This window comes from Miniopterus natalensis, chromosome 22, assembly GCF_054644295.1.
Source record: "Miniopterus natalensis isolate mMinNat1 chromosome 22, mMinNat1.hap1, whole genome shotgun sequence".
NCBI lineage: Eukaryota > Metazoa > Chordata > Mammalia > Chiroptera > Miniopteridae > Miniopterus > Miniopterus natalensis.
Window position 1 is genome coordinate 13,961,721 of NC_142102.1, and position 24,053 is coordinate 13,985,773.

A 24,053-nucleotide genomic window follows, 5' to 3' on the forward strand; every position below is an offset into this window, starting at 1 on the left:
GTGCCCGCGGCCCGTGGGAAGATCTGCTGGCCCTTTGGGCCGTGGGCGTGACATGAAAGGAGGCTCGCAGCGCCCCGCCTTGCAGAGGGACTGCGCCGCGTGGGGCCTGCGGGGTGCAGAGGCCGCCACGCGGGACGGGGTGGACCGAGAGACTCACAGTCTTGCAAGTGCCCATTTAAAAAAACAACAGAAGTGTCTTCTGGAAATGACTCTCTGAAATGGAATCCTCAGACGACCTCTGGACACGACTCCAGCCCGCCTCTGTCCCCTGGGTGGGGGACACGGAGTAGGAGACCTGGAGGAGGAAGGGAAGAAGGGTCCGTGCGGGGCTGGTCAGCTTCGGGGACATTTTCAGGTCGCACCGTGGTTTCATGTCTTTGCTTTGTTCCTCGCTGCTGTGTAACAGGTAGCAATGCTAAGTACTCTTCCAAGTATCTCTCTACATGCTCTGCAGAGCCTGATACAAGTAGAGGTAGTATAAATATCCTGTTAAAATTCCTATCAAATACTGTTATTTTGGGAATGGCCAAACCACCCCTGTGAACAGCACACAGTGTGTTTGCGCTGGTTCGGGTGAGAAGGGAGTGCTCAGAGCTCTGTGCAGCGTTTCTGAAGGAGGCAGGTTAACACTGTCCCTTGTGTCCGCGCATTTTGCTTTGCTCAGCTGTGTACAGTGTATATAATGGACAAGTGAGTCCTAATTTACAACAGCTAGTCTTTCTAGATGTTCAAGAGGTTGCCAGTGTATGACAAAAATAGAGTTAGCAAACTAATGCATTTTGTACATTTGTGTTAAAATTTCTAGGAAAGATGGTCTTCTCGAAATTTGAGCCTTATAGCCTCCATGGTTGGTGGAGGGGGAGAAGGGAAGGGTGGTCTTAGGCTGCAGTGTTCGTATTTCAAAGACACTCTCAGACTATAACTGTTACATGTGTGCAGTTTACTCAAAACTGCTGTGTACATAGTGGGCAAATTAAGTCCTTATTTGAAACATCTAGGCCATCTAGCTGTTTAGAAGTCCCCAACGTATGTTAAATGGAGAGGTAATAAAGTATCACTTTTGTAAATATCTTTTTACTAAAATTCATAGCAAGTACTATCTTTCGGGAATGGAATTGTTAAGCCACCTCTGTGAGCAGTATACTATAGTCTGTACTTGTTCATTGGTTTGGAGGAGGTGGGAGGGAAAGAATTACAAAAGGTAATATGCTACTGTGTTCATATTTGGACATTTTCAGATAAAACCACTTTTATATGCTAATGTGCATTTTGTTTTGCTGTGTATATAATGGACAAAAAAGTCCTAAAATTGCAATATCTAGTCTCCAGGTGTTAAAGAGGTTGCCAGTGTGTGACAAAGTAATTAAATTAGCACATTTTGTACACTTTGTGTACAAAAAAAAATTTTTTTTAATTAGAAAAGAATTATACAGTTTTGGTAATTGAAGGTATAAGGTATGGAAATATATTTTTAAGGAAAAGAAAGTGAGTTGTTCTAAAGCTGAATATTTCTGAATTTGTAAAAAGGTTTGTGAAAGTTATAGAAGGTTTGTAAAGAGAAATGTTAAAAGGAAATTGTGTGAGACAAGCCAGTCATTCGGGAGAAGTGGAAGAGGGAAACTGAGACAGATAGTTCAGCAGCAATTTGCAGCCATCTAGGAAATCCTGTCTCCCATAAACCAAGGACACTTAAGAGTGGATGGTTGCATTTTTCCTCCCCAACCAGAGGGCAAATAGCTTAAACCTCCCCACTCAGGAAGACGGGCAGCAGAAATCCAATTAGTGCCAATTGCCAACCACCCCCAAGGATGGGGAAGCTAAGAGAATAAACCTCTTTTTGGTGCCTCAGAATAAAGCTGATGAATTCTATTGAGACCCTCCCCTAAACACCCACTTAAAGCCCCTCAAAATGATCCCAGTGTGCCTCCCCTAAGTAATACATTTAATTAAGTAAATAAACTTAAGGATCAAAAGTAAGCTAATACAGTTAGAGTTGGTTCCTTCCCACTTTGTTAAAAGGGCAAGAATTCTCCTCTTGGCCTTTCAGATATAAAAAGACTCATTTTTTGCAGCAATTTGGTGAATTATATATATTTTTCACCCTACCGAATCCCTCCAGAATTTGGCAAATCTTAATGAGTGAGTCGTGACAATATGTTTCTTTGCATGAATTCAATAAGACAAGTTTCCAATAATGGTTTTATTAACCAAGACTTTGGCTGGACTGTCATGTCTGAAAGACTTTCCTGGACTCTGGATGTCACCAGAAAACCTTAAGAAATGAAGACTGACTTTGAAGCCAGTAAGAGCACCTTGGAGAAATAGCCTGGTACCTCGCTTGGTCACATGGTTCATGGTAGTCTTTCCAGGTAATCCAGTCCCCATCTTGCAAATGCATAAAAGGACTGCAGAAGTGTCCTTCTCTGAGATCTTCCTTCCTGGAAATTGTCTTCAGTTTGGCTCATATAAATTCTTAAAACTCTACTTTACAGATTTGTATGTTTTTTATATCGACAATGGAGAGAAGAGATGCAGACCTGGCATCCTTCTTCAAGACTCTTGAGTTCCCGTGAACCCAAGCCACTTCTCCCCTGCCCTCCACACAGAGCCCTGATCGGTCCTCTTTTCCACCCCATCCGTGGCCCCCAGGTCTCCACCCCTCCCCCAACAGGCCAGCACCCTTAGGACCAGAACTATTTCAAAACACAAGGTTAACTTGACAGCAAAATGATCATGGCCACCCAGGCGAATGCCATCTCAAAACAGTTGCTTCATTTCCTGCTGTTGAGAAATCTTGTGTGTTGACCAGCTTGTATTTCACACTGCTTGAAGAAGAGAGAAAACTATCTCACTGAGCTTTTCAGAGAGAAACGAGGTCAGCTGCTGGTGACTGCAGGCAGGCCCTCCAGCCGAGGCTGAGTGCAGCAGGCAGGGCTGCACATGCTCACTTAGCTGCCTGGGTCAGGGTGCCCACCTGGCTCGCTCTCCCGTGGCTCTACTCAGTCCAGGAACCTGCTGTCTGCCCCAGCCCCTCCTCCATCCTATGGTGAGCCCCGTGCCTGGTCGAGTATGACCATGCCCTGGGCATCCTGGCTCTCAGTCCATGCCTGGATCATGCTCTGCCTCTGAGTCTAATGAAGGTGTGAACCCACCTTCAAAGCTCAGCCTCAGGGCTGGTGCCTCGGCAACCATTCAACCAAGAGGGTTTCTCCTTCCTTTGAACATGCTCAATGTGTTCATTTTCTGTTGCTTATGGCTCATTTAATTTTGAATCGCAAAGCTGGTGGACACATCTTATCCCCCTTCTAGACTATAAATCTGGGAGATTAAGCCTTGAGTCTGGGGTCAGCTCTCACTTATCTCTACCCAGTCTCAGCAAAGAGCTTGGACAAACTTGTAGAATGGATGAATTTATCTGAATAGTGTGTGTGGTGGGGGGAGGGGGTCACGTAGTGGTAAGTGCCATGATAAACATAAGTTAGAGCGATGTACAGGGTGACTAGGAACTGGCTGCAAGGGCTCTTAGAGGCATGAGGGCTGAGACGAGGGCCATGGGAAGATCTGGGTATGAGCAGTGCAGAGGGAGATGGATGGGACTAAGCTTTAAGGTTGGGGAAGATGGGGAGAGATGGGTGCCAGGCGCAAATGGAAGGCAAAGAGGACTTGCTCGTGGGTCACAGGGCGATGAGCAGACAGTGACCCGTTCCACCGGGAGATGGTGCTGGGCGGGCAGGGCAGAGAGTGGAGTGTGCAGAGCTGTGGACCACAGCATGGACTCGAGCCTGGACTCTATTTGCAGTGTTTGAACTAGGGCAACTTTTCTGGGTCTTAGTTTCCTCATTTGTAAAATATCTAATATTTAAAGTTCTTGTGAAGCATAAATGATATAATGGAAATAAGCACCTATCATGCAGGACTCTATCAATGATAACCTGTAATCCAGGTAATAACGTAAAAACCAGGTAATAATCTAAAACTATTATCAGGTTAGGGATGACCAGGAACATGGTGCCAAAAAACCAAATGAGCACTGTCCTCAGGAGACGGCCTCGCTCCCTCCCTGTTGGTTGCTTCCTCCCTTCCCTCCTCTGCCTGACCTCTCTCTCCTTTACCTTTCTTCTCTTTTTCCCCCACAATTTTTTACTTTTGATTTCCTTCACATTATTCCAGGTCACATCATCTCAACTATGCCAAATTTGGAATAAAAACCTTTATAAATGCAGATTATTTAGTATGGTTTTGTTTTCCTTTGAAAGCCAGGTGCGCTTGGTGCTTTCTGCATCTCTCCCCATCAAACAGGAGCCTCAGCAGCATCCACACCTAAATTAAGTGACTTGACATCGCTGTTTGGTCTGCAGACTACTATTCTTTCCCACTGAGATCACTATCTCTTAATAGAATATGGCTCCTGCCACTGGATCAAAGGATTAGGAAGAGATTGTCTCAAGGCATTTGGGGCCTGGAGCGCTGGGAGGTCTCTCCACTGGCTGGGGAGTGGAGAGGTGGAGGCCATCCAAAGGCCAGGCACATCTGAGTCACTCCAGGGATCCTCTGGACTCAGCCTGGACATTGTGCTCAGGCGCTGGCTGGCCTTGGCACTGGCTGCCCCTGCAGGTGTGGAGCAGGACAAACAGGAGGGAGCGAGCCCCATATTCAGCTCAAGGCTTATATTGAAAGGACTGTGGTTAGGAGAGCAGGGCAACGGGGAACACTTAGGGCAGATGAAGCTCCGGCCCTCACTTGCTGTCCTATTTTTCTGGGAAGGGGCATTCGGTGGTTGGTGCTGGTGGCCATCAGTTAGTAGGTCATCTAGCCCAACCTTCCCACCGAACAGTGGGATACAGAGGACTCAGGGTGAGAGGTCACTGTCCAAGGCCACACAGAGAGGCAGAACTAAAAGCCTTGTGTACTTTCCTCCTTACCAAGTCTCCTTTGGGTCTGGGTGATGGTGGTAGGAACATGGTAGGGTGATATTCTTTCTATACTCTGACTTCAGGGGTCCCAGATGTCTAGCTTCAAGTCGTGCCCTGTAGCCCTTTGTACTCCAAGTCGGCCTTCCAGTGGGAGCAGGGCTGCGTGCAGGAGCCCGGGTCATGCACTGGAAGGCAGCCCAGGACTTAGCCATGGACACAGACAAGCCACACTGGCAAACTAAGAGCTAACTTTTAAAATGGATGGGGTAGCTCAGGGGTTGAGCGCTGACCTATGAACCAGAAAGTTACAATTCAAATCCGGGTCAGGGCACATGTCCAGGCTATGGGCCCAATGCCCAGTAGGGGGCGGGCAGGAGGCTACTGATCAATGACTCATCATTGATGCTTCTATCTCTCTCTCCCTCTCCCTTCCTCTCTCTGAAATCAATAAAAACATTTTTTTTAAATGGATGGAGTAGAGACTCCTCTCCCCACAGAAGCCCACATAAGATCATATGAATGATTGCTACAACTTGAAGATCTCAATTAGATGCCAGGAAGGAGTTGAGGGAAAATAGCCAACCAGCCTGTGGGTCTGGCCCCTCAAGGCCGTGGCTGCTCTGCTTCTAAGGAAGGCCAATGGCAAATTCTAATGGAAGTGAAGGTTTTGGGCACTGGATTCTTATGCCCCTTTCCCTTAGATGCCTCCCCTTTTCAGGTGGCCCCTCAGTGTCCTTTCTTGGACTGTGGTCTCCAAGAAATGAAGGGGTTGGGGGGGGGTGCAAGGACTGGAAGGGTGTCCTCAGCTAAGCCTGAGCCCGGGGTGCTTGGCCACATCAGTTTATTATTGGCATGGACAACAGCTGGGAATGGCAAGGGCATGCCAGAAGAGCGCCATCCAAGGTCTCATATGCCATATGTTGGCCCTGTGGAGACGAGAGGAATGATAGGAATGTCATATGTTCTCTCTTCCCTACTCCCGTGCTGAGCAAAATGAGACATGATCCTAAAGAAATTTAACAGTGGGCCTTTGGATGTTTCTCTCCTTGAGACATGTTTGGAAAACACTTGTTGCCCGAATGACTGAAGTATTAGAGGAATCTGTCTATTTCCTCTTTTCACTAAGCCCTTGCACTTCAGGAGGGAGACCCTCCCACACACGATGACCCTCAGTCACCTGAGTGTCTGCTTGCACAGACTGGAGGCAAGACGTGCCTCATACCTTCAGCACCACTTCATCGCCAGGAGCTCATACTTATTTCCGTTTTCCACTCTTGGGCAGTCATCCCCTTTTTAGCTAGAATTACTGCCTCACCTTCCTGATCCTAGACAAGAAGGGAAAGTAAAGCAGCCCTTCTCCAGCCTCATGACCAGAGGACGTATGACTTGTACGACCTGAGTGGCTGCAACAAATATTTTGTAGGTGGCGGGAGTCAGCACCTGTGAACAAGCCCTTTTTTGCCTCGGACCAGGATTCTCACATTTCCTGCCAGAACCCATGAAGCTGTGGCTATCTCATTAGCTTGCAAATAGTGTAAAACCTTCCCCATTATTGGCTATTGGCCCTTGATCCGCCTTTGGGAGGGCACAGGGCAATAAAGCTTGAGCCCATCCGAGCTTATGAGATAATTTATAACAGAGGAAGAGAGTGAAAATAGAAGGTGTTTCCTAACGTCCTGCACCATTATGAAAATTTTTGCATGCCTGCTACTTTGTCATAGCTCAATTAAAAATTAGAGGAAGTCCACTCCCAGGTTGCCCAAAGGGAAGAAGAAAAGTTATTGTTGACGGTCCTTGTGCAGATCGTCTCGGCACAGGAGTCAGGCACCTTAAAGGGAGAAGCACTGACCCTTGAGTGTTAGCAGAGGGTAACCCCGTGCACACTCCCGAGAAAGAGGAGGGCGTGTTCCCGGTTTACAGGCAGCAGAAGGGAGATGGGAAGGAGAGACCTCACCAAGAGGGGCTGTGAAACTAGTGTGGCTAACATCAGATTATGACTGAATGTTATTGTAAAAAAAGACACTTTGTTGAGAAGCCCTCTGACCCGTTCTGGCTCTTGCTGTTCTGAACTTTTCACTCACTGCCTATTAATTAATTTACAGCCAACAAAGAATGAGGTTGTCCTGGATCTTTGGCCAAACAATGTACCCACAAACAGGGCCAAGACATGTGGAGCCTTGGTAAGAAGTTTTGGTCTTATCCTAAGAGTGATGAGGGGTCATGAGGGATTTAGACAGGGGTGACGTCATTAGGCCTGGGCTTCAAAAGCAAGTGGAGAGAGGAGAGGCTGTGGAAATCGCCAGCAATGATCTGCTCCTGGGGAACCAGGAGTCGCCACACTGCTCCTTGGTGACTCACTGCAGTCCCAGGCTTGCAACACACCCTCTCCTGCTCTCCTCCTTCCCAGTGGCATTTCAGAAATTCTCGGGAATTTCCCACAGCAATCCAACTTTTCCTTCAATAACCAGCACATCAATTGCTAAAAGGCCTCCACTCTCCAGCCAAGCTGTGGGAAACACTCAGGGAAAGGAACTTTGAGGGGGAGAGTAGGTCAGGCAGGGTGCTGCTGGGCTCCAGGAGAAAATAAAGAACAGCCTTGTTTGGGGTAAGGTGGGTTACACAACAGTTTCAATGTGGCCAAGGGCCTGGACTGAAGTACACAGGCTGCCGGAAAATCCGGTAACTGCTGGCTAGAAAAGCTGGGGAGGGCTTGCTGCAGAAGGCAAGAGAGGCGAGGTCTTTGGAAATGAGGCTGAGCCGCTGGGGGCCCCCAAGTCATCACCCTGATGGCTTTTCAGCTGGCAGGTGATCCATGAAGACCTGGCACAAGTTTTCAAAACTCATTAGGCTTTCTCAATCCCCCTCTGGGGCCCGCAGTGCTCCTCCCTACCACTTCCTAGGCTGGCAGTTCCTTCACTGACAGTTCCCATAAATGGGATGGTTTGGGGCACAGGGGAGTGGAGTGGGACAGGTATAAAAGGAAGTGCGAGGCCAGGGAGGAGGCTCAGCTAGGCAGCTGGGCACCAGGAGCACAGGAAGAGGCCGGACCCTGCCCCTCTCTGCTGCCGCAGGATGGGTCTGAGGGTGGCTCAGACAGGTCTCTGGGCTGGCCACGGGTCTGGGTTGTGGGTGTTCAGGCTGAAGGGCCCAGACAGCCCACAGAGCCACTGCACAGTGGGGTCTGTACCTGCTGGGGGAGGGGCAGAACGGAGTGGAGGGAGAGGAAGCAGAGCCAGGGGAGGGGCAGGGGAAGGGGGGGGTCGCTGGCCATTATCGCCCGACTGCCTGTGGGGGGCCAGATGCACTGGCAAGGGTCTGACCCTGGGTTCTCCCACAGGCTTTGTGGCCCTGCTGATGCTTCAGAGCTGTAAGTAACCCCTCTGAGTCCTGGAGGCGGGTGTGGGGAGGGGTGTGGGGAGGAAGTGTTGGCAGAGGGGAGCACTTCTCCAGTTTCTTCTGTGATTCAGGTGGCTCAGAAGTAGTAACACTTGTTAAACTGAGATGATAAGTATTTTGATGTTTCTTTTACTATTCTCTACTTTTCTGTATACATGATCTTTTTCAAGATAAAAATCTTTCAAAGGCTCAGGTTCGGTGAAGGACTCAGTGGCAGTGTGGACAAGCAATGCCCACTGTCCTTTCTGCAGAACCAGGGGGGCAGAAAAGCTCACTCTGCAGCAGGCAGAGTGAGCTAGAGAGAAGAGGAAGAGCTTCCTGGTCCCCTGACATTGTGCCCAGCTTGGGGGACCTGGGCACTGCTGTCCTGGGGGGGTCCTGAGTCAGGGACACTCCCTCAGAAGGGCAGAGAAGAGGCGACCAGAGCTGCTCAGGTCAAGGACCCACTGTGGGTCCTGCCAGGTCCCACCCTGAGGCCAGGGTCTCTGACAAGGGCTGTCATGGGCTGATGCCTCCTCTCCTTCAAAGCCTCCAGGAAGCCTTCCTTGCTGCAGTGAGTCCCATTTCATTCTTCATCAGCAGGGGAACTCCCGGGCACCTGGGCTGACCCCTTTTCTTTAGAATTCTACCTTTGTTCACAACTCTGCCCGGTGCAGCTGAGCTCAGGGCTCAGCAAGAGAGAGGGTCTCTGGGGGAATCCTGGCCCAGGTCCTGCCTGACTTCTCCCGCAGGTGCTGCATACAAACTGGTCTGCTACTACACCAGCTGGTCCCAGTATCGAGAGGGGGCCGGTAGCTGCTTCCCAGATGCCATTGATCCCTTCCTCTGCACCCACATCATCTACAGCTTTGCCAATATCAGCAACAATGAGATTGACACCTGGGAGTGGAACGATGTGACGCTATATGACACGTTGAACACACTCAAGAACAGGTTGGGCCACAGGCTGGCCAGGGCAGGAGGAAGATGAAGGTTGGCCAGCTGGTCGCCAGGCAGGGCACCTCTACTCAAGAGTATGGGCAATGACCCCTAGCACCTGCCTCTGGGTAGAGAATCGGAGGCCTTAGCTTAAGTGGGAGGAGGTGACGAGGGCAGGTGCTGGGCAGTATTTGGGGTGATGATGGAGGCCACAGGAGAAAGGGGCACACCTGAGATCTGGGAAGGAGAAGTCCTCCCCTGTCTCTCCAGGGGCCATGGAAACTGCTCACTACTCTATTTTTTCAGATTCTGGCTACCCTGCTTGGCAAGGGAGTGGGACAAAAATAGGCAACATACCTTAGTCTTAGAAACCGAATCTCAGGGCTGGAAGGGCCTTAGGGGCCCAAGCTGGGGCCTCCCAGTGCCACAGAACCTTACTCCACCCTGCCCCTGCTCCCTATGTCCCTCAGGAACCCCGACCTGAAGACCCTCTTGTCTGTTGGAGGATGGAGCTTTGGTTCCGAAAGGTAGGACCCGCTCCCTAGACGCTGGCGGAATAGGAGTGAGGAGACACCGATGTCCCCTCGCCCACAGTCTGAGGGTCACAGGGTTAGGCACAGGGGGCAGAAATGGTCATCAGGGGCCCAAACAAGAAAGTGGCGCTCACAGAGCAAGAGAGACTTGCCAAGAGTCACACAGCAGCTGACAGTGGATATTCTCATTCCTCTGTCTCAGACCTGACAGCAAAGGACTTATGGGGGTCCTGTCCTGGGGCTGGACAGAAGGGGATAGAAAGGATGGGAAACTGGGGGTGGAGACCCTGGAGGATGTCCTGGAGCGGGTAGAGTTGGAGCAGGGCTTACAGAGGAGTGGGGCATGGCCATAACAGCTCCCATTTGCTGAGTGGTTCTAAGTGTCAGGCACCCTTTCCAGCCACTGTCACATGTAATCCTCACAGCAGCACTGAGATATTATATTTATCCCCATTTTACAGATGAGATAACTGAGACCCAGGTTATAACCTGTGCAGGGTGGCTTGGCTAGTAGGTGAGCTAAGCACGCTTCTGGGGTGATTTCATTCCTAGATTTTCCAAAATAGCCTCAGACACCCAGAGTCGCAGGACTTTCATCAAGTCAGTGGCACCGTTCCTGAGGACCCATGGCTTTGACGGGCTGGACCTTGCCTGGCTTTACCCTGGACGAAGGGACAAGAAGCATCTCACCACTCTGGTCAAGGTGCTGGTCGAGTCAGGGACAGGGGCAGGGAGGTGGGCCGGCACCACCAGGTTGGACAGGAGTAACTGAGTGCTGATGGCATCGGGTGGGGTGGAGGCGAGATGAGTCTGAACAGTTTCTTAGAAGGATGGGTGAACCCGAGGACAGGACCACTGATGTGCCACCTGTCATTCCACTGAGCCCCAGTCAGGCTGGGGTCCCAGCAGGGGGAGGCCAGCGAGGTGCTCAGAGCCTAGACTTCCTCTGGGGGGCCCCCTCTCCCATTGCCAGGATCCCTTTCACTTGCCTTCCTCTCTCCCACCCAGGAAATGAAGGCTGAGTTTGCAAAGGAAGCCACGAAGGAAACAGAGTCTCTGCTCCTCAGCGCTGCGGTGTCCGCAGGGAAGGTGGCCCTAGACAGAGGCTACGACATCTTCCAGCTAGCCCAGTGAGTCCCTGCCCACACTGCCCTCCACGGAGACTCAGGGGATACAGGATAGTGACCTTAAGGAAGCCACAATCCATCTCTGTGCCTCAAGCTCCCCATATGCCAATGGCCATAACAGTCCACATCCTTCCTTCCTCACTGGGGTGTCGTACTGACCAGTGGAGAGAGTTGCTATGAAGGCATTTGTGGAAAGGAAGTAGGAAACGCTGCACAAACCAGCCAGCCACAACGGGGCACTTTCTGCACGCTGGGCCAGGCAGAGTGCTTGCCTCTGGGGAGGCTTTTCCTTTCCCAGCGGCCAGGGCACCCTGTAGATGCTCCACATGCAGGCGGGTCCCTCTGCTCCTCAGCCTGCCCTGGGTGAGCAGGAGCAGCCCGCGGCCAAGCGGCCTGATGGCAGGTGGAGCCAAGGCATGGGTCTCAGGAACCTGGGGGTAAAGGGCAAGGGCTTGGCTATGACTTCAGAATCCTCTACAGTTTGGGGGAGGTGGAGACTCAGAGCTTAAATTGACCATTTAGAGGGTAGGACTGAGGTAGCCCTCAAGCATTTGCCCCCAACACCTGAAGGTCAGGTTCATGAGTCTTCCTGCAGCCCCTCACCTCTGTGTGTGGTTGCAGGTCTGGGTGCCCTTTGTCCTGCTGTTTGCTCACAAGCTGTCTGTGGATGACTCTTTTAATCTGCTCTCAGCACAATGAATGTGTGGAGATGGAGATGGAGGGGTCTCACAGCTTGGACTGATGGTTACTGGGCAAGACTGGGCTTTGGGTGGGTGCTCAATCTCTCAGCTACCTGACTGCCCCGCTCACATCCTGCAGGGCTAGTGGTCATGAGGCCAAGAGCTTTTCTAATTCCTACCTCGCCCTCCGTCCCTTCTTCCACAGGCACCTAGACTTCATCAGCCTCATGACATATGACTTTCATGGAGCCTGGCGCCAGACCACGGGACATCACAGCCCCCTGTTCCGTGGCCAGGAGGTCGCAAGTGCTGACAGGTTCAGCAATGCTGTGAGTGAGGGAAGGAGGGAGGGAGGGAGGGAGGGAGGGAGGGAGGGAGGGAGGGAGGGAGGGAGGGAGGGAGGGAGGGAGGGAGCCGCCCAGCCTCACACTCCACCCTCCATTCCTCAGTCATCCTTCAAGGCAGGGGTTATGGGCCTACATCACAGATGAGGAAACTGAAGCCCAGGGTCCACGCATTCCCAGAGATCTGGGAAGAGAGGAGGCCACCCCTCTGTAAAGGAACCAGACCTCTCCTGACAGGTCACAGAGGAGGCCGTGCAGGCAGAGGGTGGACAGGAGGGTGGCTGGGCCGAGGACTAGACCTGCCACTTGCTCCTGTGGAACCTGAGCCAGCCAGCCCCCCCCCCCCCCCCCGATTTCTGCAACTGCCAAGCCGTGACATGCCTTACTGCGCTCAGGAGGGTTTTTTGAGAGTGAAACTATGCAGTGCACTACACTGAGGTTACAGTTCCTGGAAGGAAGGGGAATTCCAGGTACGTGTAAGGACTGTCCCCTTCCCAAGGCTAACTGCTCCACTGTTCCCACCTGTCCCCACCCAGGACTACGCTGTGGGCTACATGCTAAGGCTGGGAGTCCCAGCCGAGAAGCTGCTGATGGGCATTCCCACCTTTGGGAGGGGCTTCACCCTGGCCTCTTCTGAGACAGGTGTGGGAGCTCCCTGCTCAGGACCAGGGATACCAGGCCAGTTCACCAAGGAGGAAGGGATCCTCGCTTACTATGAGGTATGACTCAGGAAGAAGATCATCTACTGGGGAAGATGGGCCTCCCACGCCTTTATGCTCTTTCAGGAATAACAATAATGTTCCAAGGGACTAGCACCCTAGGATGAAGGGGAGGTAAGGTATCCTCAGTCTGCCTCTGGCCAACAGTCCTAAGGTACTTTGGTTTCTTGCCAGCTTCTATTGCTTCAAGCAGCCTGGGACCACACAACTCAGGAACATTTGGCTTTGTTTTACATAAGCTTGCAGGAAGCACACAGTTGGGGGCACATGTAACCTGCAGGGCTGAAAAAAGCTTGAGGAGTTGCCCCCCCTCCCGTGACTTGCAGTCCCAGCACAGCTCCCTCACTACCCTGCCCTATTCTCTGCTCAGATCTGTGACTTTCTTCGTGGAGCTACAGTGCACAGACTCCTGGACCAGCAGGTCCCCTATGCCACCAAGGGCAACCAGTGGGTGGGGTACGATGACCAGGAGAGTGTCAAAAACAAGGTAGGTCTCCCAGGCCATGCCCCAAGATGAAGAGGGAGAGGATAACCTGCTCCAGGTATCCCCAGGGGTCCTCACCTGGGGGGCCCAAGAGAGCAGGTCACCCCCCCACCCCACATACACACATCTGGGAGGGTAACCCAGCCCTGCCACCTCTGGGCCTTCCCTTCCAGGTGCAGTACCTGAGAAACAGGCAGCTGGGTGGAGCCATGGTATGGGCCCTGGACTTGGATGACTTCCGCGGCACCTTCTGTGGTCGGAATCTGCACTTCCCTCTCACAGGCGCCATCAGGGACGCCCTTGCTTCGGCTTAGCTCTCTGTGCTGCGCATGCTGGGCCAGGGTGCCCTTCGCCCTGTGGTCTTGCTGCTCTGGAGCTTAGCCACTTGCCCTGCTGGACCTCAGCCTCCTTCCCTGGGGCCCATGCAGAGGCCACGGGTCTGAGCCCTGAGCTCAGCTATGTGGACATGCAGGTGGGGTTGTGGGGGAGCAGTGAGGGCTGGGGATCCACATAGTGTCAGACACAGTACAGCACACACGGATGGTGAGTGAAAATGCCCAGCTCCCTTCCCCGAGCCTCCTTGTCAGAGGACACCACGGGCAAGCTCCTCTACCCCGTAACGGAGTCGTATAGAAAGCAGTGACCACACGAAGCACATGCTCTGCGCAGCGCGGCCTCCAACCCGCACCCAGGAATGTCCTCATGCCTCCCTCCCGATTCCACAGCTGCTCAATAAAACACCCGAGCCTTAGAGCCTTGGCGCTTGCTTGTTTGTCTCTGAGGCCCCACTGGGCTCACCTCTCCCGTCTCTCCTGGGTTCCTCTTTCCCAGGCTGGGGACCCTGAGCTGGCAGAAGGGAAGGACAGCCTGGCCACGGCTAGGACCCTGCGAATCCCCAAAGGAGGCCAGCCTCCTCAAATTTGCCTGCCTTGGGCTTCACCCGAGAGGGCTGACAGCGTCCAGATATAGTCACTGTCACCAGACCTCCTGACTCAGCTCCTTGTTGGGAGAATTCTTTTGTGTTTCTGGAAGGTTAGCAGGAAGGAGAAGGAGGCAAGCCCTTTAATCCTAACCCTTCATCTACTGGGGAGGGAGTGTAGGAGCCAACAGGGCCAGGGGCTAGAAAGGAGACACCCATGTTGCATCACACACCCTCCCTTCGTCCCAGATCTGGAGTCTCTGTGGGCACTGGAGGCCTGGCCTTCCAGCCTGCCTGTTGTCTTCCCATTCCCAGAGAACTCACTGCCACAGAGCAGCCCTTCCCATCGCCACATCAGCCCCCTGTCCCCCTCATCTCTCTCCTAGGACACGCTCAGCCCTCAACCCACCAGGGCTCCTCAGCACAGGCTGGCCTGGGTCATGTGGATGGGATGAGTGGGATGGCATGCTTTGTATCCAAAGAAAGTCCAGATGCACATCCCAAAGCCCTAGGAAATTCATTCGTGGAGTCTCTGACGTTTGGACCCTGTGACTTGTCCTAATGGTTTATGACACTAGTTTGAGGTGTAGGGAAGGAAATACCTATTGGCTGCCCTGAAATCTGAACCAGCTGGAGCTGGGCAGATGCAACTGGCCCCAAGGTCACAGCCCAGCTAAAGGCAAAGAATACGGGGACCTGGCCAGAACCTCAGGGGTACGTGACATTTCACCGCTGGCCAGTGGGGCCAAGCATTCCCTGATCTCTGACTACTGCACACTACACCACACAAGGGTCTTTGAAAGGAAGGTGGGGCGAGCCCTCCATGGCAGCCACCCCCTCCACCCCACTCCCTTGGGGCCACCCTTCCCCCAACTGGGACATACTCGGCAGGGGTGACTCAGGGTCCTGCAGTTAGTCACATTCACTTATAGCTGCAGACTCAGCGTAAGGGATGGGGATCTGGTCTCCAGGGCCCACCTCCTGCCCGGCAGGACACTGAGTCACTTGGCACAGGCTATGGGCACTGAGGCAAGGCTCTGCACACCTCTCCCCAACAAGGGCAGCCAAGGGTGAAAGGCAGCCACATTCCCGCGTCCCACCCCAGGGAGGGAAGAGGCTGCCTGCAGCTAAGGACCCTAAATAAATTATATGTGTGTTTATTCTTAAATTGTGGGATATACCATACATGCCAAAGCACACATAAAATGCGTTTTTTAATTTAAAGAATTGCTATATAGTGAAAACTTGTGTAACCACCACCCAGGACAGGAAATGTGACCTCATTAATGTTCCTCAAACTCCACCCAGAGGCAACCTCCATCCTGGCTTCCTCTGTGGTCTCACCACTGGGAGATGCCCCTGGAAGCAGGGAGCTTGCTGTTGTCTGAGCTTGCATTTAATGTAGATGGGTAACACCATTTCTGCTTCATAGGTGTACACACTCCACGGTTATCCAGCATCCCACTGTTGAGGGATAGCTCTTTCCCCCAGGTTTTGGCTATTGCAAATAGTCCTTGGGGGTGTTTTCAGGCATGTCTGTCTCCTGTGCACCTGTGTGAGAGCCTCGGGGTGTCACCACTGGGTCATGAGTGTGCACATTTCGCATGATACCAGATCCCGTCCCAATTGTTCCAAAGGGATTCCTCCCACCCACAGTCCCAGGAACGATGAGCGCTCCTGTTGTCTCCCTTCTCCCTGACACAGTGTTTCCCAGGTTATTAAATGGTCACCAGTCTGAGCATTTCAGTGGATGAATGAATCAATGGCTAGAAATTTGTACCTGCCTCATTTCCTCCACTGCAAATGCCCAGGCCAGGCCCTGCTTTGAAGAGTCTAGAGGTTTCAGAGTGCTGGCTCCCTCCAGAGTCTCTTCCACATCTGCCTTACTGACTTTATCCCATCCCAGAGGCCAGGGTCTGTCATTGTGTGCTCCGTAACAAGCGGGGTAGCAGAGGCCCCAAAAGGTTCTTGCCAGAATTCCCAAGAGAGGCAGTAACCAAGGGCCCTAGACCCCCTCCCTGGGATCCCATTGCTGGAAGACCTTCCTCAGCCCCACCTTGGCATCCCAATTCCCTCCCTCTCTAGGTCCCTCAACCTCTTACAGCACAAGGGAGACCCCCTCCCCAGGGAATGTGAAGACCAGGGGCAAAGCTACCCAGGGAAGGCTATTTCAGGCTGTCTGGGCCCCAGCCCCAGGCTCAGGAGCCCTGGGCACACGTGACCCCCTGGAGGCCAACGCGGCCTGATCTGGGTTCATCCTCTAGATGGAAGCTCTCGTTCCCACTGCCCTGACCCCTGGCACAGGCTACTGGCAATGTCCTATCTCACCCATTTGTGCCTTCCTCCCATCTGGGCACCAGCACCCTGGCTGCTGAGAGCCAACCAGGCTGATGGACGACACAGTGCACTCCTCAAGGGACCCTTCGGTTCCTCCCCCAGAGCTATTCCTGGCCCAGGCGCCTCCCCACCCCCTGTCCCCCCCACCTGACCTGACCCCACAGCTGGGAATCATTTGGCTGGGGGTGGGGCAGCCCCTGCCTATATAAGCCTGGACCTAGGTGTCCCAGGCACCCTGGAGGCCCAGACCCTCCACTGCTGACCTCTGCACACTTCAGCCTGACCCCCAGCCAGCCTGGCAATGACAGCGACCTCGCAGGCTGCTGACTATGGTCCGGAGGAGAATGCCTCTGAGTTGGCCAAGGTGCCCACGGAGCCCTCGGAAGGGGTGGCAGCATCTGAGACCAAAGGGGAAGAGCAGGCTCCCGTGGCAATCCCTGAGGCACCTGCCCCCACAGCCTCGGAGGCCCCTGACCATGGTCCCGAGGGGAATGCTGCTGAGTTGACCAAGGTGCCCACAGAGCCCGCGGAAGGGGTGGCAGCATCGGAGACCAAAGGGGAAGAGCAGGCTCCCGTGGCAATCCCTGAGGCACCTGCCCCCGAAGCCACTAAACCTGCACCTCCAAGTGAAGGTGACAAGAGGTGGGGCAGGTGGAGGAGGGAGGCAGGCACGGCTGGAGGACGGGGGACTCGGCCACACGCCTCATCCTCTCCCCTCCTTCTCCCACAGACGTGCCCAGTGCCCCGCTGCTGCTGACCGTAGAGGATGTGAGCGACAGCTCGGTGACTGTGAGCTGGGAGCCTCCGGAGAAGCTAGGGAGTCAGGGGCTCCAGGGCTATGTGCTGGAGTTTCGCAAAGAGGGAGGTGAGCTCTAGGCCAAGCCCTGCATACGCCCAGAGGAGGTGGGCTTGGGGGCCACATGGACAAGCCCCCAGACCCCACTCAATCCAGGGAGACACAGAGGAGGGACTGAAGACGGAGGGTGTCTGAATGTCCTCAGAAAGTGCTTGTCCTCCAGCTCCAGGGAGCCCCTGAGTGACAGACACTGGGCACTGCTCTGTGAGGGAGGGTTTACATCTCAGGAGACCCTGCAGGGGGAGGGTGAGCAGGAGGCAGAGCAGAGTAGCTGGGGGGTGGAGGGAGAGTTAGAGACAGTGAGGAAAAATGGACAAATTCCTGTTGTCCACTTCCATGGCAGCCAAGCCTGCCTGGCCTCTGCCTCTGACCTGCCTTGCTATGCAACTTAACAAATGTGTCCACACTGAGCTTGAGCTACCCCACCTCTGGCCACCAATCCAGGACTCTAACATCAGGTGTCCTGTCATTTGGAAATGAGAGGTCAGGGAAGAGAGGAAGAGGGAAATAGGCACAGAGAGAGAGGTCAGCATCCCAAGACCTTGGCGAGAAGGGAAGGCCCACTGAGAAGGGTGCCCACGGCTCTGAAGACAGAGCCTCACATCCTCTCCTTTCCCCCAGCCTCGGAGTGGGTGCCCGTGAGTGCCCGGCCCATGATGGTGACCCAGCAGACGGTGCGGAACCTGACCGTGGGAGACAAGTTCTTTCTGCGCGTGGCTGCTGTGAGCCTTGCAGGGGCCGGCCCGCCCGCTGTGCTGGACCAGCCTGTCCACATCCGAGAGATCATCGGTAAAGCCTTTCACCTCCTGCTCCCAGCCCTCCCCAGGCACCTTGTTTGATGGATGGAGAAACTGAGGCCAATGGGCAGAGCGAACAGGGAGTCATTCCCCACCCCCACCATGCAGGCACAAGCAGCATGCGTCACCATCTTGCCTTGAGAAAGTTCCAAGTGCCTCACTAGCAAGGGACATCTGAAGGCCCAAGAGGACATTTCCCTGAGTGGTCCTCACCCAAGCATTGAGGGAAGGGTTTCCTGACTCCGAAAAATGAAAGCTCAAGCACCCCAGGTGACCTGCCTCAGGGCCCCAGTGCTAAGATCCATTCCATTCTTCCTCCTGTCCACTTTTCCTCCCTCCAGTGGCCATGAATGCTCATTCCTGCCCATTTTCTGCTCATGTCACATGGCCTGGGTTCCATATCTACCAGAGGTTTTGGAACAGAGAAAAGTTGTCCCACCATATCTCGTGGGAGGAAGAGCAGGGCCCTCGAAAGGCCCGAGAAGGTTTCTCCATCCCCAGAGGGCAGCACTGCCCTGGGACCTGGGAGGCCAGCGATGTCCCTTGCTAAGATTTCTATTTGTGGGGTGCATCAGCCTTAAACCTACCCCTGCCCCCTGCCAGAGCTGGTCAGGTTTCAGTCTGTTAATGGCAGTGAGTCATTCGTTCTGATCCAAGGTCTCTGGGCACGGCCCAGGGCCCCAGTGAAGAGAGATACAGGCCAGCAGGTGGACTGAGGCCTTCTCAACCTTCTTCCTTGCTCTGTACCTCAGCCCCCAGAGGAGGACACCACAGGTCTGAACAAGGCATCCACAAATAGGGGGTCTAATGGCCACAGGAGGTGTCAGATTTGGATTCAAGAAGATACAGCTCCACTCCAGGGCCTGAGAGATGTGAGACCCACAGGGACAGTAGAATCCTAGGCTGTCACAGCTGGTCCACAGGGTCAGGGACTCTCTGGAGGAGACCCAGCCTCTGGTGGCAATCCCTCCCGGAACCTGTTCCCACACACTCCTGTCTGCCAGGTGGCAGGGAATCTTCTCCATGGTTTTCAAAACCCAAGGATGTTCCCAGCCTTTGAGTCTGGGTGGGACATGGTTGCACCTGGCAGCTGCAGCGTAGACACAAAGACCTCATTGGGAGGGTCCTGGGCCATCCCCTTGGGCCTAGGGAGTTCAGACTCTGAGAGCAGCATGGGCCGGGCCTCTCCCCAGAAGCCCAGCGTTGACAGCCAGACTATGCCCCCACTACTCCGCTAGAATTCCTCTGGCAGCAGAGAAGGGGATTTCCTGGAGAGAAGAGGGGAGAGACTGTGAACAAACAGGGACCAGCCAGCCCTCCTGGTGGGCAGGGCAGGGTGGGGGCCTGTCCAGGTTCCTCGGCTGCTCAGCTGTCCCTCCTTGGCCACCTGCAGCTGCCAAGCATTCCTCCCTGATGCTCCCAGAGCCAAGTGCCCACACAGCTAATCCTTGGAGACACAGTGTTCCTTCTCCCCAGCTCCTCCCTCCGCCCTGTGAGCCAACAACTGTGGCCACCTGTTTGCCTCAGAACCCTCAGTCCCCACCACCACCACCACCCCGCCTACGGAAAAGTGGCGTGGCTGCTGCTGCTTCCCTTGGAATGCCCAGTGGCTTCAGGGTTTGCACCTGGTTAGGTGACACTCAGGACAGTGGTGTCCTATCCTAGCATGGGACTAAAGTCAGATTTCAGGAAGGCCTTTCCAGCTGTGAGACTGAAAGGTGGTGGGAGGGGTGGCAGAGAAAGAAGGGAATTGTCTGTTCTGGAGCATTTAGGAAGGGAAACATCCTAACCCTCTCATGCAACCAGGAGATAGAGCATGGGGCACTTGGGTCTCCCAGGGGCTTCTTGGAAGATCTTGGGCTCGTGTGGGTGGTGGCGCTGGATTAGGAGGCCAAGGCTTTGCCCCCTTTCTGGGAATGCAGGCTGGCAGGTGCAGATGCCCGACATCTGGAGCCCAGGAATCTAGGGCTGCAGGCAAGTCACAGCCTGGCAGAGCCTGAGAGCCTAGGGAATGCCAGATGCTTCTCTGTTCACGCTTTGGAGGCCCTGCCTTCCTGGGGCCTCCTGGCTTAGTTCCCCAAGGGCTTTAGGGGGTTTGGGGCTCTGGATTTCAGGAGCAAGCTTAGTTCATCCCATAAGGAGAGGGCCCCAGAACACAGCCAGGAGCCCTCCTGCCCAGCCAGCAGCCCTCCCCAATCAACAACCCCGCTGCTGTGCTGAGCTGACTTTTGCTTTGAGGCAGAGGCCCCCAAGATCCGTGTGCCCCGCCACCTCCGTCAGACCTACCTTCGCCAGGTGGGAGAGATGGTCAACCTGCAAATTCCCTTCCAGGTGTGTGTGGAAATCAGGTACAAGCTCGGGTGGAAGTCAGGGCCCCATCTGAGGTGGTCAGAAGAGCCCAGGAAATGTCAGGATTCCTGTGGGGCTCTGCCTGGGACCCACCTGGATGGTCCCGCCACATTCTCCAACCTGTGGATGGGGCAGCTCATCTCAGGGCTCAATGGACAACTGCAGGGTGAGGGTCTGGGCAGCAACTGTGGCTCCAGCCTTTGCTGCCCCCCCCCCCCGGGAGGGGCTGGTGGGGGTGACTCCCTGGACACAGCTCTGGAGACCCCAGAATTAGGGGGCTGTGGGGGGCTGGCCCCTCCTGCACACACCTGAGGGCCCCTCCCTCACAGGGGAATCCCAAGCCTCAGGTCTCGTGGACACACAACGGCCACGCTGTGGACAGCCAGAGAGTGAGCGTGCGCACTGGGGACCAGGACACCATCCTCTTCATCCGCTCCGCCCAGCGCTCAGACTCAGGCCGCTACGAGCTCACCGTGCGGCTGGAAACCTTGGAGGCCCGGGCAGCCATCCACATCCTGGTCATTGGTACGGGGCAGGGGACGCAGGGTGCCTCAACAGGGACCCAGAGACACCACCCACCTCCTACCCCACACTGATGCCCATGGGGCCAGGCCAGGGGAGTGTGACAGGAGCCAGGTCTCGGGTGTGGGGGTCTGTGGCAAGCCCAGCCCTCTACCTCACTCCCCTTGACACCGGTCCTGCAGAGAAACCTCAACCCCCAAGCAGCATCAGGCTAGTGGAAGTCTGGGGCTGCAATGCTGCCCTCGAATGGACGCCGCCTCAGGACACAGGCAACACAGAGCTTCTGGGCTACACGGTACAGAAGGCAGACAAAAAGACAGAGGTGAGGCCTCCTAGAGCGATCCCTTTCATCTCGGGGCCTCAGGTTCCCCTAAAGACTGCACGGGGGTGTGGGAAGGGCACTCTCTGAGGACCCAGAGAGGTCACCTGAATGGCACAGAAGCCCCTTCTCCCAGCTGAAAGCCCCTCGAGCCCAAGGCTAGACGCTTCCGCCTCCCAGGGGTGTAGCAGTGGCAAGCAGGGAGGGCAAGGGAGGGGTGAGCGCTGAGATGACAGGGCCGGGCCCCTGCAGCAATGGTTTACCGTGCTGGAGCACTACCATCCGACCACCTGCACCATCTCTGACCTCATCGTGGGCAACTCGTACTCCTTCCGGGTCTTTTCTGAAAACCTATGTGGACTCAGTGACTCACCTGCCATCACCAAGGAGCTGGCCCACATCAAGAAGGCAGGTGGGTCTCAGCTTGGACAGAAGGAAGCCAGGCCCAGCAACGCTGAGTCTCTTCCCATCTCCATCTCCAGTTTCCCCTTGGTGTGTCAGCTGCCCTCCCTGAGGGCCTCTCATGGATGCCCCTCCACACACAGCTATGCACACACACATCCATGCACAGCAATGCATACACACGTGCACACACATGCAACCACACAGATATGGATGTGGTGGGCTGATTTAACAAACACATCAGAGCAGTCCCCTGCAAATAAGAAGTGTCCCTTGGGAGAGGGAGACTATTTATTCCAAAGATGCAGTGTGGCTTCTGACATCATAGGGGTCATTGGGTCTCACATGCAGTGTCCCAAAGGAACCAATGTGAGGGCAGCATGGAGCGTGGACTCTGGCAAGTTTGCTGATAGCACAGACCTCCCAACCCTAATATAACTCCGCACAGATGGACAGGAGAGATGCGGGGTGTGACCCTTCACGTCAAACCCAAGCCCTTCCTCCGTCACTCTGCATGCTCCAAGGCCCTCCCCACGCAGAGTCTGTGTGGCCTCTGGAAGGCACACTCTTTTTAACACCAGCCTGAGCTGCACAGACTTAGGAATAAATTTTTGTTTAAAAAAGGAAAGCCAGTTATTTCTCCAAAGATAAACAAAAATAAAATGTAGTCTCTTCAGGCTGCTGGTCTCCACCATCAGGCAAGATCATCTCAACTCTCTGGTTTTCCTGCCCACCCTCTCTGCTCCCCTGGCTGAGCTACCCAGGTCTCAACTCTCCTCTGCCTCTCTAAGACATTCTGGCTCTAAGTTCCCACATACTGGTCATGCCTGGCTGCCCAAGATCCCAGGAGCCTGGGACCCCCAGCAGCGAGCTCTGGAGGGCCCAGGATGAAATGGATTGGCTTCCTCCTCCGGGTGCTAAGACCTTCCTCCAGGCCATCGGCGCTCTACCCAGAGAGCCAGTTGTCAGGGGATCCCCAGATGGAAGCTACAGTGATCATTTTAGGAAAAGGGCTGTGGTCAGTCCTAAGTGGTCTCTTCCTATAACCTCAGCTTTACCCCATTTTCTCCCCTGAACCCAGATATTGTTGCCAAACTTAAAGGGTTTGTTGAGAGAGACTTCTCAGAAGCCCCTTCATTCACCCAGCCCCTGGCTGATCACACCACCACCTCTGGCTACAGCACCCAGCTCTCCTGCAGTGTTCGAGCATCACCCAAGGTGAGGGGCAGGGCCCTGCTGTGCCCTGGGGACCAGGGGGACAAGCAGGGCAGTGGGGCTGGGGAATCTCAGCAGGCATCTCTGCCAAAGCCTGAGGATGGCCTTGGAGAGCCTGGCCCCAGCCCACAACCTTCCCAGCCTCCCTGTGATCATGCTCCCCAGCCCAAGATCATCTGGATGAAAAACAACATGAACATCCAGGGGGACCCCAAATACCGCACCTTCTCTGAACAAGGCGTCTACACCCTGGAGATCCGGAAACCCAGTCCCTTTGATTCTGGGGTCTACACCTGCAAGGCCATCAATGTGCTGGGGGAGGCGTCTGTGGACTGCCGGCTGGAGGTCAAAGGTGAGGGTTTGAGGAGGGTCTCTCCTTAGGGACCTGCCAGCGGGGAGAACAGGAGATGCCACCTCTCCTCCTGCTGGACTAGAGGAAGCTGAGCCCTGAAAGTCAAGGCAGGACAAAAGGGTAGTGAGACTGCAGTCAGGCTGTCAGGACTGTCCACTCTCGGGGGGGGGGCTGAAGAGTCCACCTGGGATGTCGCCTTGAGTTTCTCCAGTTTCTCCACCCCCAACCTGGTCCCCAGAAGACCCCATCCCACCGCCAGCTCTAACCTGTGGGATCTCTTCCAGCCTTAGCCACACACTGAAGAGCACGGAAGGAGGCTGTGATGGAGATGCAGGTAAATGGCTGGGCCTGCTGCCTGCGCTGCATCTGGGGCAGAGGTGGGGGCAGAGGTGGAGAAGGGGAGGTGGTAGTCAGCTCTGGGCACAGGTCTGCAGTCACACACACAGCCCTGGGGGTGCTCCAGACACACGAAGGCAGCTGGCAGGCGGGGCAATGCTGGTGAGGCCGGAGGGCAGTGATTCAGTGGACATTCTAGTCCTGGCTCTGAGTGACCTTAGGCTGCGGTGTCCTCTTGGGCCTGTTTTTTGTCATCAGAAAAGTGGGCCAACACCATGTAACTGCCTTCCCTGCAAGGTGGCTCTGAGGCTCTGGACAGTGAGGAAATGGGCAGAGCTCAGACTTGGGTGAGGAGAGAGGAGCTGCTTTCCCTGTCCCACCTACCTCCTCGGCCCAGCTCTGCCCAACACCAGAGCTCATGAAGCATATTCTCTGCCAGGTGCTGTAGGCCTGAGGGGTCAGGGCCACCAGGCCCAAAATCAAGCTCCATGGATTCTCCAGACCCCCGTTTCCATAGTGACCATTAAAGGCTCTG

The 24,053-nt window shown here is 54.5% G+C and overlaps 2 protein-coding genes across 3 annotated transcripts; both read left to right on the forward strand.

Annotated features, from left to right (window-relative positions):
• The first annotated feature begins 7,985 nt into the window (after window positions 1–7,985).
• On the forward strand, window positions 7,986–13,485 carry LOC148090728 (chitinase-3-like protein 1). The gene is made up of 10 exons (XM_087829229.1): window positions 7,986–8,010; window positions 8,251–8,280; window positions 9,041–9,242; window positions 9,698–9,754; window positions 10,313–10,463; window positions 10,769–10,890; window positions 11,773–11,896; window positions 12,448–12,630; window positions 13,001–13,117; window positions 13,288–13,485. Exons 1-10 carry the CDS (start codon window positions 7,986–7,988, stop codon window positions 13,426–13,428), a joined length of 1,152 nt encoding a protein of 383 aa, XP_087685355.1. The 3' UTR covers window positions 13,429–13,485.
• A 3,126-nt stretch (window positions 13,486–16,611) lies between these two features.
• On the forward strand, window positions 16,612–23,518 carry LOC148090729 (myosin-binding protein H-like). Of its 2 annotated transcripts, XM_087829192.1 has the most exons (10): window positions 16,612–17,002; window positions 17,101–17,235; window positions 17,848–18,015; window positions 20,266–20,354; window positions 20,702–20,897; window positions 21,077–21,216; window positions 21,466–21,625; window positions 22,697–22,833; window positions 22,996–23,182; window positions 23,467–23,518. In XM_087829192.1, exons 1-10 carry the CDS (start codon window positions 16,672–16,674, stop codon window positions 23,481–23,483), a joined length of 1,560 nt encoding a protein of 519 aa, XP_087685318.1. In that variant the 5' UTR covers window positions 16,612–16,671; the 3' UTR covers window positions 23,484–23,518. The 2 variants fall into 2 exon arrangements, with proteins under 2 accessions (XP_087685318.1, XP_087685317.1); XM_087829191.1 differs by lacking the exon at window positions 23,467–23,518 and having other exon boundaries at window positions 22,996–23,214.
• Window positions 23,519–24,053: the final 535 nt, after the last annotated feature.